Consider the following 17,874-nt stretch of genomic DNA (forward strand, 5'->3'; position numbering starts at 1 on the left):
CTAATGACATAGATGATGCTGGCGTACTTTCAAGTCTTGGCCCATAGCCATAGGGTCGCTTTCCATTGATTTATATTAGAGTTTTCCTTCTTTTATCTCAACTAATTTTATTACAATTCCTTTTAATTATTATAAATTTTTTAAAATTTTAAATAAAATCTAATAAATAATTCAATATTTTTAAATTAAAAAAAAACACTTGTTAATCACATTACTAAGAGCACTCCCAATGGATTTTTTATTTTATCATTTAAAATATATCACTAAAATCCACTTTTTCTATTTTACATACTGACTTTTACAATATATCATACATCAGTTTATTTATTTTTTCTTCATATCATTTAAATATTATACTTTTTAATCTTTTTTATTCATTTCAAATATTTTCTCTAATTATCAATGATATCTTCATATCTTTTGATATTTACAATATCTTTTCATATACAATATTATATAATTATGTTTTATTTTAAATTAATCTAAATTTATGAGCTAAACTAAAATATAAATTAATTCCATAAAATAGACAATGGTATATACTTACAACTATACGCACAACTAACAGACATTTTGGTTTGCTATTGTATCCCAGAAAATAATCTCTTTTCTTAATACATATGATCTCGATTTCCCGTACATATGATCTCAATTAGATATTTTGGTTTGCTATTGTATCCCAGAAAATAATCTCTTTTCTTAATACATATGATCCCGATTTCCCGTACATATGATCTCAATTTTTTATACACATTCTGCACTATCATGTTCCGAAAGTTTACTTTCTAATTTATGCAATGGAAGAAAGGAATTTGGGATTGAAACCGAAATAAAGTTTACTTTCTAATTTTTGTAGTGAAAGAAAAAAATAAGAAGTAAGAGAGAGAAATGAATAACAACGGTAGTACTGTAATAAACTGTATTGTAAAGATGAAATACATAATAGATATTTTAAGCTCTTTCCTTTAAATTTTATAAAAAGTTAAATTTTACGAGAGCCATTGGTAGAGCTCTAAAATGTAAAAAAAAAAAAAAAAATTGACAAAAGTGACTGTACGAGGTATTAAAATATCTCGCGGCGCCCAAACACTCCGTATAGATACATATATGTTACATCATCATGCTTGAACGTACTGATTCGTTGATTCTGACCCAGAATTGTTATCGGCTTCAGTAACGTTATCTACCAGAATTTTTTTAAGAATCATAAATTTGAGAGAGTCAACAGAATGATATTTTCCAGATTGGGCCGTTCCTTGACACGATCCTCTCGCTCCAGAGTAAGCTTTTTTCACCTCTTGTGCTGCTGATTCTTTTCCGAAGTATTTTTTGGGGTTTGTTTTGTTTTGTTTTGTTTGTTTATTTATTTATGGTGGGCTAGAATTTGTTGAATGGTGGTGGTGGTGGAGGGAGGTCGGCGATCCAGAAAGAAGGCCTTCTGCAAGCGCCACGTGTGAATGAATATCTGGGTCGTGCGTACGGGGGATCAGGGTTTTTTAGGAGGTATTCGGCCACAATTGGAGCTCACAGGGACTTCGCTTCGAAGCTGTATTGGCTCGATTTCAAGCACGTTCCTGCAAACCCTAGATTTCGTCGGTTGTTCTCGAGTGAAGCCCCAAAGAAAAAGAGTAAGTAGTTTAAATGTTTTTTTTTTTTTTGTGTTTAATTTTAAAACTAATTGGGTGGAAGTGTTTTATGTCTTAAATACTAGCTAAAATCAATTGCACAAAAGTGGTTTCAAAGTTCTCTGGGAAATGTTAATGGCAGTGCTCTTTATTGTACAGATTATGAGAACTTTTATCCGAAGGAAAAGAAGAAAATTCCAAAGGGGAACGACCAAAAATCGGAGTCAAAAGGTGAAAAGTCTTGCTTTCAGCTTTTAAAATGGTTACCTATTATAAAATTTTCCGTCATTCATAAAACGAAAAAATCTGTTCACTCGTTGGATTTGAAATTTCCTGATTTTGACATAGACGTTGCTGATTGAGTGATGGTAATGGAAATTTGAAACAATGCAGGATATCATTCTTAACTCTTGGCATGCTTTTCTAGTCTTTATTTTCATTTCAGGACACTGACGTTGGAGAGAGTTTCTAAGGTTGTGATTGTTCTTGTATATCTTTTCTTGGTTATGATATTGCAATTTACACTGTGTGGCTCATAATTATGCTGGTGAATGGCGTGCGATTGAGCTGAAAGTAAAGTGCCCACTGTGGTTTGCACCAATATGTTGGAGTTTCAAATATGCCATTGGCAGATTTTCGTCTCTTTTTGTTTATTTATTTATTTTTTATGAGAAAGAAATTTATTTAAAACCACGTAATTATGCTTAGCCCAAGTACACAGGAAGTATACAATAGAAAACACCTAATTACAAACTAAAGCCGAAAAACAGTGCGAAAGTCAATGGAACTAAATCCATCTATACAAAACCGAAGCCCAAAGCAACAAATTAAGAAAAAAGAAGGCCCTAATTCCATCCACCGAGCGTTCTCTATTATCAAAACAGCGTCTATTCCTCTCATTCCAAATACACCACATAATACAAAGAGGAATCATCTTCCAAACAGCCGCTATTTGACGATTTCCTTGAATCCCTCTCTAACAGGCTAAAAGATTCCCTACACTATTAGGCATCACCCAAGAAATTCCAGACTTGACAAAGACCTCATCCCACGAACGCATCACAATGAAGAAGAAGGTGATCCACCGATTCTCCACACCTTTTACACATAAAGCACCAATCCATTACAATGATTCCACGCTTTCTCAGCTTATCAATAGTAAGTATTTTCCCATGAGCAGCCAACCACACGAAGAATCGGACCTTGAGAGGCACTTTGCATCTCCAAATATTTTTCCAAGGGAAAAATCACTAGAAAAATGTGGCACCAAGGTTTTGTACAAAGATCTAACCAAAAATTTCTTATTACCAAGCTGATTCCAGATTAATCTGTCCTCCCCTCCGGATTTTAAATTTAAGTCATAGAGCAAACTGTAAAAATCAGTGATAACCCCCACCTCCCAATCTTGGGCATCTCTAATAAAACTTACTGACCACTGAATAAGACCAGCAGTGTTGCTCATGCAATCAGCTACAGAGGCGCCTTTATCCAAAGCAATTCTGAAGAGGGAAGGGAAAGCAATCTTCAAGGCCACATCTTCACACCATAAATCATGCCAGAAACTGATCCGATTACCCCTACCCACTTCAAATCTGAAATTTCTGAAGAACTCCTCCCATCCATTGCGAATGAATTTCCACACTCCCACCCCATATGCCCCCATCTAACCTCATTGAGCACCAACCTCCCCAAATACTTCGTCTCTTTTTTAAAGGGGACTTTTGCATTGTGTGGGGGATGCTGCAAATTCTGAGGGCATCAGTGGATTTTCATTTCCTTTTTAAAGGGACCTTTTGCATTGCATGGTGGATGATATGAATTCTGTGCGTGGTTTTAATATTCTGGTCTGCTTTCATCTCATATTTGAAAGATGTCTCTAGTTCTTCTTCTTTTCCTCCTCCTTCTTCATCTTCTGGTTTTAAGGGCTTATGGCTAAGCATCCAAGCTTTATTGTGATTTTTATTTTTGGGTTCTTATAAACTAGAGGGAAGAAAATTAGAACAATCTTTGATTTTTTTTTTTTTTTTTCTGAGGTTGGAAAACTACTACGATGTTTTCCTGTTAAATTACCTCTTGATCTTGATCATAATAAATATTCATTTCCTCTTTTATAAATTGTTCATGCATCTTTTCATTCCTTTACGAGTATGAGATATAGACATTCAACAATTCTACTTATAAAAATATCAGACATTTCAGTTCTAAGTACTTGATCATTATTCTAATTTCAGATGGCTCAAACACGGATGATCACGGGAGTTTTCAAGAAGCTTTCATGAAGCAATTTCAGAATTTAACCACCCCTTTACTCGTAATTGGCCTAGTTCTTTCGTCCTTTTCATTTGGTTCTCGTGAAGAGCAACAGGTAAGCATATCTTATAAGTAACTTCAATGGTCTTCTTGATTTTGTACAGGTTGGTTTGCAAATCCAACTATAACATTCTTCCAACACACAATTCTAATAATCATAAACAAAACCAAAGGCATAAATTTTTGTAAAGGAAATAGACATTTTACATCCATGTAAAGCAATGGTCCTATTGCCTTCTCCAAATATTTGAACTGCCTTCTTGAGTATACTTTTTGTGAAGGAAACAAACATTTGCATCTGTGTAACGATGATAGTGTGGACAACCCTACTACCACTATACTCACAACTATTAGATTGCAGTTGTCCGGTTAGACGTTATAACTTCAACCATTGATGCATCCTTAATCTGATATTGCATCCTTCTGTTCCAAAATAGGGAAGCAGAGGTAACAATAACAATATAAATCAAAAGGATTTAATTTCACTTATAAAAAAAAAAAAAATCAAAAGGATTTAATTTCAAACCGGATGTGGTGAATAAGGTGGTTTTACACATTCCAATCACATTTTGATACGTATGCATTTCAAAAAAGGAAGAATGGAACCGCACACTGGGAAGCAAATCTCATTCAACCCCCATCACTGCTCTCTCTCCTCTCTCTGCTTGGTCGTTCTCTCTCTCTCTCCCCCAAGCCATCGCACATAGCCGAAGATAAAAATTTGATTGGAGACGCCATGGAAAAGATCACAGATGACTGGGTCATGCACAGAGACTATTTTTATCGACAGACATGATCCAGTTAGCATCCTCCTGAAGAACCACATCAGTTGCTGCTACTACAACAGTGAGAAGAACAACTGCAAGAGGATGAAGACTTTGATCAGGAACTGGAACGGCTACTATCAGAACCATGATGTCAAGGGCATCTGTAGGAGCTTCAAAGTTGAGGGGTAGGGATAATTTCTTAGTATTGTTGAAGCCATTCATATTTCACTTTGACACAAAAAGCACCTTCTTCTGCTTTTGTTCCAGGAAAGGAAGAATGTTCATGGTTGCCTAGGGATGGGTTCTAGTCTGATCAGGCCATCTATATGTAGAATTGATTTGTGATATGGAGGGGAGAGAGAGAGAGCAGTGAAGGGGGAGAAGGTTGAATGAGATTTATTCCCTGTGTGCGGTTCCACTCTTCCTCTCTTGAAATGCATACGTGTTGAAATGTGATTGGTGGGTGTAAAACCCCCTTATTCACTGCATCCAGTCCCTAGCTTCTCCCAAATCAAAATCTTGGTGTGGGAGTTTCCTCTCCTTTTAAAATAATGTCTGCAGTTAGACAGTGTAACCCATCCCCCACCCCCCCCCCCCCCCCCCCCCCCCCTTCTTCTCTCCCCCTCCCTCCCAATATAATTTGGTTCATTTTCTTTCTATTTGTGTTTTGTTTTGCTTTTTTTTTTTTTTTTTGGCCTTGAATTTTGGTGGAAATTTGGTCATTTATATTGTTTAATAAGGCCCCATCCACCACTTAGATTTCTTGAGAGATAGTTCTCATGACGTCTTAGTTTATCATAAATCTTGGAGAAAACATAATGGTGAGTTTACTGTCAGATCAAATTATTAAATAATCCTTATGGAACCGAATTTTATTTTTTCCTGGAGTTTATCCCTGCTAACATCATTGATAGAAGTTGAGCCTTGGATTTTCTTATTTGATGGTTGTGTATATTTGAAATTTTGATAATACAATATGCCTTTTGTTATGTATAAAAAAATCATGTGTTTCTTTTGGTGATTAAACAAGTATCTAGTAGCCCATTAGACAAAGTGGTCTGTTTCCATCAAATGAGTCTGTATTCCATTTGTGCTAGTTAAATTTGCTCAAATTTCATTTTCTTTTGTGTTTTACCAACCTCTGATCATTCTTGGAGTTGTCATTCTGCTTATTCTGGAGTTTCTAATCTTTTGCAGATTAGTTTTCAAGAGTTCAAAAACAAGCTTCTAGAACCAGGTTTGGTGGACCACATAGTTGTTTCTAATAAATCAGTTGCGAAAGTTTATGTAAGGAGTTCACCACGCAATCAAACAAGCGATGATGTTGTGCAGGGACCCCTTAATGGTACCCCGGCAAAAGGAAAGGGGGGCCAGTATAAGTACTATTTCAACATTGGAAGTGTTGAATCTTTTGAGGAAAAGCTAGAGGAAGCCCAGGAAGCATTGGGGATAGATCCGCATGATCATCTTCCTGTGATGTACATGTCTGAAATGGTTTGGTACCAGGAATTGATGAGATTTGCACCAACTATCTTGCTTCTGGGATCCCTTTTGTTCATGGGGCGCCGAATGCAGGGTGGTCTGGGTGTTGGTGGTAATGGTGGAAAGGGTGCCCGTGGGATATTCAACATAGGAAAAGCCCATGTTACAAAAGTAGATAAAAATGCAAAGAATAAGGTAAGGTTTATCTTTCTGCGATGGGAGCTATTTGCTTGCTGTATCCAATTTTAGTACTAATTTATGTTTCCTTTCTTAGCCATAATTAAAAGATTTCTAAGAAAGCTATTCAAGAGGCCTTTTTTCGTGGTTGGTCAGGTCTATTTCAAAGATGTTGCTGGCTGTGATGAGGCAAAGCAGGAAATTATGGAATTTGTGCACTTCCTGAAGCATCCGAAGAAGTATGAGGACTTGGGAGCAAGGATTCCTAAAGGGGCTCTCTTGGTAGGGCCTCCAGGCACAGGAAAGACCCTTCTAGCAAAAGCAACTGCAGGGGAATCTGGTGTTCCTTTTCTCTCCATATCTGGTTCAGATTTCATGGAGATGTTTGTTGGAGTTGGACCGTCCAGGGTGAGAAACTTGTTTCAAGAAGCTAGGCAGTGTGCTCCCAGTATAGTTTTTATTGATGAGATTGATGCAATTGGTCGAGCAAGGGGGCGTGGGGGTTTTGCAGGTGGCAATGATGAGCGTGAAAGTACGCTAAATCAGTTGCTGGTAGAAATGGATGGCTTTGGAACCACTTCTGGAGTTGTTGTGCTTGCTGGAACCAATAGACCTGATATTTTAGACAAAGCTCTTTTGAGGCCTGGCCGATTTGATCGCCAAATTACCATTGATAAACCTGATATTAAAGGCCGTGACCAGATATTTCGGATCTACTTGAAAAAAATAAAACTTGATCACGAGCCGTCATATTACTCTCAGAGGCTGGCAGCCCTCACACCCGGGTTTGCGGGTGCAGACATTGCAAATGTGTGTAATGAAGCTGCTCTAATTGCTGCAAGGAATGAGGGAACACAGGTCACAATGGAACATTTTGACGCAGCTATAGATAGGATCATTGGTGGTTTGGAGAAGAAGAACAAGGTAACTCATTTCTAGCCGCTTGCATTACATGATGTAGGAACTTTTAAAACTTTAACTCTATGACTATGTTCTTGTTGGGGGCAGGGTTTATTATTGTCTAGGGGTTTCTTGAATGGCCATTTCAATTCATCTGGAACTCTGCTCCCTATCACAGCTCGTGTTATATTGCTGGGCAAGTTACACTTTACACCCTTGTTGAATTTGTTTTGCCAACATCTGGTTTGAAAAATTATAGTTTATCCATGGGAGTTCAGATTGTTATGATGCTGTTATTATATATTCAATTTTATTTGCAAGACATGATTTAAACTGCTCTATTTTAAATGATTTAAGACCGAAAATATATTAGACTGTGACCTCAAGTGGTTTTTTTTCTTGCATCCTTTTGAACAGCAGGTTGGCAACTCAAACTTGACCCAAACAACTAGTTGTTAGATTGTAATCAATCCCAAGTTGCTTCTTAATGAAGACAATAGGAAGCCTGGGATTTGGCCATTATTTGTAATGCGGACAATTTTCATGACTTGCTTGTATCTCTTACTAGTGCTTAGTTGTCATTAGGCATGTTCGATTTATACTCCGTGTACTTGGGCTATGCCTCTTACTATCAATAAAATTTTACTTGTCAAAAAAAAAAAAAGAGGGAGGAAGCCTGAATGGTTTCTTTCGCTGCACTGGACCTTCCATTTGGTAGGTCCATATGTGTTTCGAAACTTCCGCTTTGCTAGAAAGGGTTCTTGATTTATAGGGAAAAGGGGTTTTATTTATTTATTTTTTATAATCTGACCATTTCCCACTTTGATCAACATGAGAACTTCTGACATCCTTGTTTGTCAAGCAGGTGATAAGCAAGCTGGAACGCCGCACTGTTGCCTACCATGAATCGGGTCATGCTGTTGCCGGCTGGTTTTTAGAATATGCAGAACCATTGTTGAAAGTGACAATTGTGCCTCGTGGTACAGCAGCTCTTGGATTCGCCCAATACGTTCCTAATGAAAACCTTCTCATGACTAAGGAGCAGCTTTTTGATATGACATGCATGACTCTTGGTGGTCGGGCAGCTGAACAGGTAGCCAAGGATTTCTGCTACTCTTATCATCTAAAGCCATGAAGTTTTGCTACTCTTCTCGTCTATTTGGATGGCTGAGTTCTATAAGTCCTTTGTAGCATAGATTGTTTACATTTTCAACCATGTTGCAGAAAGTTTACAATTTTGGTAACTTCATATCACCCGATCTTGCACCCACCAAACCTATCAATATTTTTGGAAATGGAAAGAATAAATTGAAATTCTAGTCTAATGACTTAAGCCATTCAAATATAATCGTGTTGATGTGGACTTTCACCTCATTTTGGATGCAGGTGCTCTTGGGAAAAATCTCAACAGGTGCCCAAAATGATTTGGAGAAGGTGACAAAGATGACCTACGCTCAAGTAGCCGTCTATGGCTTTAGTGAGAAGGTGGGTCTCCTCTCTTTCCCTCAAAGGGATGACACATTTGAGATGACCAAACCCTACAGCAGCAAGACTGCGGCTATTATTGACATTGAAGTGCGAGAATGGGTGGGCAAGGCATATGAGCACACAGTCCAGCTTTTAGAGGAACACAAAGAGCAAGTGGCTCAAATTGCCGAGCTGTTGCTTGAAAAGGAAGTTCTTCACCAAGATGATCTAGCTCGAGTTTTAGGTGAGCGACCGTTCAAATCGAGCGAGATCACGAATTACGATAGATTTAAGCAAGGGTTTGAAGAGGAAGATCATAAGACTGCGGACATGCCTGTTAATGGGTCTGAGGAGGATGGTTCTGCACCCCTAGAACCTCAAGTAGTCCCCGCTTGAGTACTGAGGACGTTGTCTGTAATTGTACATGGAATAAATTGTTTTTCATTTTTTCTTTTTTTGGACAAAAACTATACATCCAGTATGTTATTATTATAGTCATTTTTGCTTCAAAAGATCATTTTGGAATACACATTTCTTGTGTAATTTCTGGGTAGTGTATCTCCCAATTTCCTGTCCAATTTGCTAGCATGATTTTCATATCGTATCAATCATCCTTGTCAAGCAGCTTGGTCTTTTGTTTTGTATCTGCTATGTAAAAAAACTCTCACCTTATCTCATCTCATCTTATCTAATTTTAACTAAAAATTTCACTACTATTTATAAATTATCTTAACTCATCTCATCTCTGAATTCAAACGGACCAGTCTAATGCATTTATCTTGCATGATAGTATTAGCTTTTCGTAGCCATTTCGAGGATTGGAGATTTCTAAGAAGTCCTTGGTGTATTGCAGAAGCTTCGCATATGCTCTCTTCGCTAGGCTGGCATTCTTCGCTTTCACAATGTCTCCCTCCTGCAGAAGCATGTTTCCATCATCTCACGGTGATGAAACAACTCGGCAGATCAAAGAGAGAAAAAACATATACCGAGTGTGGTAAATATATCAGTCCTTCATCAGCAGCAAATTCTAGTACTCCACAATGAGTAACTCTTCCAGCAGAAAGATTATTAAGTTCAAATAATATAGGATATTCTATGTGTAAAGATGCTGGAGCATAAAAAAATAGAAATATCTTGCTTGGTGAATAAAGGCAGACTTCTTTAAAAGCAAACCCTAATTGCATCAGCTGAAGGAGAGGTTTGAAATAGAACAGTTATTGACTTGCCAAGAGACCAAGAGCTGAGGGAGGCATAATAACTAGAAACAAAAATAAATCTCATAAGTAGTTTTTATGCTTAAAAGAACTATAAAAGAGAAGTAAATATAGACTGAACAAGCTTGAGGAGTGAGATGAGATGAGAACTTTGTAAATAGTAATACGGCATCAAGAGAGATGCAATGATCGAAATCCAAATTGGCACATTGGTCCACCCGCTGGGGATATGATGCAGCTAGGGGCGGAACTAGAATTTTGTGTGTGGAGGGGCGATAAGCAAAGTGTATCGTATGTAGGGTGAACGGTGACCAACATTTAAGGTAGCAAAGTGTGTCACTAACATTTAACATTATCCATATAAGGTAATTATCTAGGGGCAACTAAATTATTCAAGCCACCAATCTGAACCTCTCACTTGAGCTCCATCGGACTTAAGTGAATGATAAAAATTAAGATATAAATAGCTATGTGAGACTTGTTGAAAAAATCATAAAAATTAAGTATACAAACGATAAAAATTAACTATTTGGTTTTATCTTTGCCTTCACTCCTAATTGTTAATTTGATGGTAGTACATATGTACTTACTAACAAAACTAATCCAAATTAATAAATTAGTTAGTAGAAGACTTGAAAATAAAAGTGTAAATAAATAGGAAAAATGAGGTTGTAGATTTACCAAATAGCTTATAAAAAGAGACCAAGATATTTTCTTGCCTCTTATGAGATGTGAAAAAAATGAGAATGTGAGATTTTATTAATGACCAAAAATAGGTGTAAGTATGAAAAATTGTTGGAAAAACTAAAAGAAACCTAGACAACTAAGTGCTAAGTAAGATTTTTGAAATTGTTTTGTAGGGGCAAATTATCTTTATATTAGGACATCTTTAAAAAACTATATACTAAAACAAGTTTTTAAAATTTTTGGAGGGGTGATAGCCCCCCAAGCATCAATGTAGGTCCGCTTCTGGATGCAGCTCTGGCCCTTCAAATTAGGGGTGTGCAACCAGACCAATTATTTTTTTTTTCAGTCCGGTAAGAAACCCAGAAATTCGGGTGCATCCGGGCGGTTATTCCCAAATTACACCCAGGCGGGTGAGAAGAATCCGAATCCGGTTCCGTAACTGGGTCATAAAAAAAAAAAAAAAAAAAAAAAAAACTGCCCCATATGAACTGTTGAAGTGGATGAAATGTTTTATTTGGTCTCTTGACTCTCTTTGACGTGCCTTGTCTGTAAGGTTTAACTTGATGCACTTCTAGAACAAGTAACCTAAAACTCGTAATGCAAAACTCAGAAACACTATACACAAGAACTGATTGAACAAGATTTCATTAGTAAACCTTGTAGAGAATTTTCAAGGAATTCTCAACCTCCGAAAACAAACTTTCAAGATCATTCGCCTTGAAACCATTATTCTTGCCTCAGGTTTTATAGAAGCAGATGGCCAACTAACTTTCTAAAACAATCGTATGTAGTAATACGCAAGAATACAAATGTAAAACGCAGCTATCTATTAACATCATGAAACACAACGTTTCATTAAAGCCTCTAAACGCAGCTTCTAAGAAAATAAAATGCAAACTCTTTCTGTGAAGATTAAAACAATTTGTTTCATTAAAGCCTTTCCTTCCTTTGAATTCTCTAGACGGTTAAAACCGTTGCAACTGACTTCCTAACAAACTCATAACAGACTTCTCCCATGGCTTCTCTAGACTGCACCACTCCAAGGCCTCTACCAGGCACCAGTGACAATCTCCACCACTTCAAGGCCTTGCCCACAAGGCACCCGTGACAATCATTGCAAGACTGTTCCCACTAAGTGAGGATATAGAGATTTGAGTTTCCATAGTAGCTCCCAAGAGCTATCTTGACTAAGTGTCCCAACCCACTTAATCAATATCTCGGTTGAAGCATGATTCCCCACTTTTCTCATTCTTCTTTCTAAAATACGTTCAGGTTCAGGTTGCACATGCCCTTCATTGTCAACAGGAGGCAAAGTAGATAATGGAGAAATTTGATCTCCAAGTTTCATTTTCAAGCAAGATACATGGAAAACAGGATGTATCCTTGCTGAATATGGTAAAGTCAATTTATATGCCACTTGACCAATCTTTTCAACAATCTGGAAGGGACTATAAAATCGAGGGGCCAATTTCATATTTTTTTCTCAGTGCTATTGATTTTTGTCGATAAGGCTGCAGTTTAAGGAACACCCAATCACCAACTTTAAAGACTCTTTCAGTTCTCTTCTTATCAGCATATAGCTTCATTCTACTTTGTGCCTTTTCCAAATTCTCCTTTAAAAGAGAAAGTATCTCATCACGAGACTTAAGCTGCTAATCTACTCCAACATTAGCAGTAGTACCTGGAACATATGTCAACAGCTTAGGAGGGCAGATGCCATAAAGTGCTTGAAATGGAGTCATACCAAGAGATGAATGCATGGTAGCGTTGTAACACCACTTTGCCATTGGTAACCGAGCACTCCAATTCTTTGGCTTGGTGCTAATGTATGATCTCAAATAGCCTTCAACACACTTATTCAAAGCTTCTGCTTGGCCATCAGATTGGGAGTGATATGCTGAAGTGAAGGCTAAATTAGTTCCTTGCATCTCAAATAATTGCTTCCAAAATTTGCTAGTAAAGACCACATCACGATCAGATACTATGGTTTTAGGCAACCCATGAAGCTTAAAAAATCAGCAAAAAACACCTCAGCTACCTTGGCTACCTTGCTAGCTGTGCCATAGGAAAGAAGTGACCAAACTTGGTCAACCTGTCAACTACAGTGAGAATAACAGTCATTCCATTGGAACATGGAAGGCCTTCAATAAAATCTATTGCAATATCCAGCCAAGGAGTCTGAGGAATAGGTAATGGCTGCAACAGACCTGCTGGGTGTGTTGTTTCATGCTTATTCATTTGGCAAGTCTGACACTCATTGACTAATCTTCTGATATCCCTTCTCATACTAGGCCAATAAAAATCCATCCGTGCCTTCTGTAGTGTTTTATGATACCCCACATGACCTGCTTCTGGGTTATGATGGATATATTGTAAAATTTTTTGTTGAAATGATTAAGAAGGTACTATAACCAACTTACCTTTCCTCAACAAAAGGCTTGCTATATAGAGTGATCTTTAGAAACTGGACTGTCTTGCTATAAAGCAGTGATAATACTGCAGAGATCATCAGAAAGAACATAACTTTGTTTAAGCTCATCCACCCAAATGGGAGTAGGAAAAGATATGAGAGCTAATGTAGCTGTCTCCTCTATCATTTTCCTTGAAAGAGCATCTGCTGCTTTGTTGTCCCTGCCCTTCTTATATTCAATCTGGAAATCATATCCCCGCCCTTCTGTTCTAACAACTATTTCACTGCCTGTTGGTCAGTTTTGATTTTAAAAACTTGACCAAGGAGGTATGGTCTCCATCTTGCCACTGCACAAACCAATGCCAAAAGTTCTTTCTCATATGTTGAAAGTAACAAAGCCTTGCCTTTTAAAGCTTTGCTGAAGAAAGCTATTGGCTGACTTTCTTGCATCAAGACAGCACCCAGCCTCACCCTTGAGGCATCACACTCAATGGTGAACTCCTTTGAAAAATCTGGAAGCCTTAATACAAGAGGCTTGGATATTGCATTCTTTAACTGGATAAAAGTTGTCTCAGCTTCTTTATTCCAAGAAAAAGAGTTTTTCTTCAACAACTCTGTAAGTGGTGAAGCTATTAAGCCATAGTGCTTGATGAATTTCCTATAGTAACCGGTAAGGCCCAAAAATCCCCTCAATGCCTTCACTGTTTTTGGAATTGGCCAATCAATCATTGAGGAAATCTTGGCTGGATCTGCTTTAACTCCATCCACCGAGATAATATGGCCCAAATAGTCAATTTCAGGCACTGCAAATCTACACTTAGATTTCTTAGCAAATAAAGTATGTTGCTGTAAAACAGTCAAAACTACCTCTAGGTGTTCCAGATGCTGAGAAAAATCTTGGCTATTAACCAAGATATTATCGAAAAATACCAAAACAAACCTTCTAAGAAAAGGCTTGAAGATATGGTTCATTAATCCCTGAAATGTAGCAGGTGCATTGGTAAGCCCAAATGGCATTACCAAGAACTCATAATGGCCCTCATGAGTTCTAAATGCAGTTTTTGAAATATCACCTTCTTTCACCCTTATTTGATGATAACATGACCTTAAGTCAAGTTGGGAGAAAATCTTAGCTCCATAAAGCCCATCAAGAAGCTCATCAATGATAGGTATGGGAAACTTGTCTTTGATGGTTTCATTGTTAAGGGCTCGGTAGTCAATGCACATTCTCCAACTACCATAAGCTTTTTTCACCAACAACACAGATGAAGAAAATGGACTTTGGCTAGGCCTTATAACTCCATTACTAAGCAAATCTTTCAGTATCTTCTCAATCTCAGATTTTTTATAATGAACATAATGATAAGGCCTCACTAAAACTGGTTGAGCACCTTCCTTCAACAGAATCTGATGATCAAATTCTCTCGGTGGGGTAAACCCACTAGTTCTTCAAATATAGCTTTAAACTGGCCCATCAACTCTTCAACTTCACTCTGCAACTGCTCCTTAATTACACAAGTTTCCAAAGTCATTATCTGCATCAACCACCCTTGCTGCCTCACAAAAGAGGATTTCAACAGATTCAGTCCAGGTTGTGCTGCTACTGAATTAGAAACTAAGCCTTGCAAGGAAAGCTTTTTACCATTCACCACAAACTACATGGTCATATTGGTAAAATCCCAATGAATAGCCCCCAATGTCTTCAACCATTAGACACCCAATACAATATCACAACCCCCCAGATTCAATACATGAAAAGGAACCAAAAACTTGGTACCTTGAATGCTGATATTTTCTTCACATCTGCCTTGGCTAAGTATTTTAGCACCATTAGCCACCTTTACTTGAAGACCCACATCTTTGATTACCTTCAACTTTGCTGCCTCCACCACCAATGGATCCAAGAAGTTATGAGTACTTCCTGAATCCACCTAGACTTCAACAGAAAATGAACCAATCTTGCCCAACAACTTCATTGCATTACTTTTAGTACAACCAGAAATAGCATTAATAGAAACCTCAAGCTCTTCAGATACCTCTTCAAGAACTGAATTCACTTCTAGTACCAACTCCCCATCCACTTGTTTTTCTTCATTCTCTACCCTGTTATCCACATGCAACAAATAAACCTTTGGATTTTTACAAAGATGATTGGGGTTCCATTTCTCATCACAGTGGTAACAAAGTCTCTTTTTTCTTTTTTCATCCATTTGTAAAGAAGTAACTCTCTTAGCTAGAACCTGATTCCTTGGCCCTCTGTTAGAAACTTCTACTGCATTATTAACAACCCCCTTCTCACCAAGATTCAGATTATCCTTCCAAGGCCTCCTTGGGGATAAAACATACTCCTCTTGGATCTTTGCCAATCCAAAAGCAGCCCCAAGATTGATAGGATTAAACATTTAACTGGTAATCTGACTTCATCTTTTAACCCATTCAGAAAACAGTTAAGTTTATGTTTTTCAGATAATCCTTTTAATCGATTAGACAAAGCTTCAAACTGTGACTTGTACAAAGTGACAGAAGAAGTCTGCTTCAATTTCATCAAAGCCTCCATTGGGTCATCATATGCTGATGGCCTAAACCTCACTTGTAAAGCCCAAATCAAGGACTCCCATGAATTAAATTGGCCAGAATCTAACCCTTCTTGGTACCATATCAACGTCTTTCATTCCATATGATAAGAAGCCACTAATAACTTCTGATGAAATGGTGTTTGATGGTAGTCGAAATACTGAGTGGCTTTAAAAACCCACCCATTAGGATCAGTGCCATTAAAATGTGGAAAATCCAAACGCAAACCTCTATAAACTGCATTTCTATCCTCACAATTCCCCCCACGAGCTTCATGAGAATTAACATGATTAGATTCAACAACAGAACGTAGCATGTCAGTAAGTTGATCTAACCTTTCTGAAATACCATTGATTGCCTGCTGATGCTGCTCCAATTGCTTATGAACCATTTCTTGCTGCTTTTGCAAACCTTCTTGTAAACCTTTCAGAGAACCTCTCGTACTTTCTGCCATTGTAGGACCGACTACTGCTGATACCACTTGTAAGGTTCAACTTGCTGCACTTCCAAAACAGGTAACCTAAAACTCGTAATGCAAAACTCAGAAACATTTAACACAAGAACTGACTGAACAAGATTTCATTAGTAAACCTTGTAGAGAATTTTCGAGGAATTCTCAACCTCCCAAAACAGACTTTCAAGATCATTCGCCCCGAAACCATTATTCCTACCTCTGCTTTTATAGAAGCAGATGGCCAACTAACTTTCTAAAACAATCGTACGTAGTAAAATCCAAGAATACAAATGTAAAACACAGCTATCTATTTACATCATGAAACACAACATTTCATTAAAGCCTCTAAACACAACTTCTAAGAAAATAAAACGCAAACCCTTTCTGTGAAGATTAAAACGATTCGTTTCATTAAAGCCTTTCCTTCCTTTGATTCCTCTCAATGGTTAAAACCGTTGCAACTGACTTCCTAACAAACTCATAACAGACTTCTCCCATGGCTTCTCTGGACTGTACCACTTCAAGGCCTCTGCCAGGCTCCCGTGACATTGTCCCAACTCCCACGTCTTGCAATTTTTTGAAGTTCTGGTCTTTCGACAAACTAATTCGCTCTCTCTACTCTGTCCGTCTACAAGCATTTGGCGGATTTTAAGTGGGTTTGTTTTTAGAATTCTAGACAAATCGAATTGAATTTGGAGGCAAAGGTAAGAAAAGACACACACAGTCCTCGTACTTTTTTTTGTTATTGTGCCTTTTTTATTTTATTGTTTCATGTTGTTTCTTTCTTGTATTTCTTTCGCTGTTGAGAGGTCGGAAGGAGGGATTTCAAGTGGGTTTGTTTTTAGAATTCTGTGAAACGATTTGGGTCACCGTGCTTTTCTTTTGTTCTTTAATTTATTTTTTTATAAATTAATTTTAAAAAGTGTTTAAATCATTTTAAAAAAAAATTGGGCAATTTAAGCATGATATCAATTTTTTTTTTAAAAAAAAAACTGTTATATTTTTTTTTAAGTTTTATAGTCTTTTTAAAAAAATTAAAACCCGGATTAAATTCTTTTTATAATCTGGATATCCAGGTTAAATTCGGTTATCCGCCCGGTTTTTAGAATCTAGATACAAATCCGGTTTTGGTCGGATATCCGAATCCAAATCTGGTTGCACATCCCTACTTCAAATGGGGCCAAGCCAGTGCCCAGCCATGACTCCGACACAAAACAAAAGTCGATACCACTTGGGTGGGTTCACGTCCCAATTGGGGTCATGCGTGCGAGCATTGTAATCCCCATATAACTGTTTCCTTATACTAACATTGAAGAAAAATAAATAGTAGTACACAAAGAAGAAAACGAAAGGCCAACCTTCAAGAAAGCCATTGAAATGGGCGGGTGGGACAAGAGTGAGCCAAGTAAATGCTGAGGTAACAATGGCAAGTTGGTCAGGGTCGGGGACGTCTCTGACGGTTGGCCAATAATGTCAGATTGCATTGCCTTTTGTCCTTTCTTCAGGACATCTTGCCTTGTGTCCCTCCTCCTCAGCTAGCTCGACCCATCCTAGATCCTCTAAGCGGGCTGACATCATTCTAGGCTTAGCCCTTAGGGATTTCTTCCCTCACAGTACTCCGCGAATTCTTAGCACACGTGTGTGGTAGGATAGGAATTTCCAAAAGGCTGTCGTCTTAGTACATTGGAGATATATGTTCCCCTTTTGGTTCTCGATTGTTGGTTGTCCCCCTCGGCTTGTTACCGTTCCTCGCTTGCCCCGTGTCATTTGGGTTTCTAGAGGCCACCTTCCAACGTCAATGAATGCT

General features: G+C 37.8%; 1 protein-coding gene across 1 annotated transcript; it reads left to right on the plus strand.

The window, feature by feature from the left end:
• The first annotated feature begins 1,116 nt into the window (after nt 1-1,116).
• On the plus strand, nt 1,117-9,259 carry LOC121240607 (ATP-dependent zinc metalloprotease FTSH 10, mitochondrial-like). The gene is made up of 8 exons (XM_041138085.1): nt 1,117-1,280; nt 1,382-1,628; nt 1,785-1,856; nt 3,857-3,990; nt 5,900-6,379; nt 6,518-7,285; nt 8,127-8,354; nt 8,648-9,259. The coding sequence occupies exons 1-8, from the start codon at nt 1,230-1,232 to the stop codon at nt 9,122-9,124; spliced, it is 2,457 nt and encodes an 818-aa protein (XP_040994019.1). The 5' UTR covers nt 1,117-1,229; the 3' UTR covers nt 9,125-9,259.
• The last annotated feature ends 8,615 nt before the right edge of the window (nt 9,260-17,874 follow it).

This window comes from Juglans microcarpa x Juglans regia, chromosome 7S (genome assembly GCF_004785595.1).
Source record: "Juglans microcarpa x Juglans regia isolate MS1-56 chromosome 7S, Jm3101_v1.0, whole genome shotgun sequence".
NCBI lineage: Eukaryota > Viridiplantae > Streptophyta > Magnoliopsida > Fagales > Juglandaceae > Juglans > Juglans microcarpa x Juglans regia.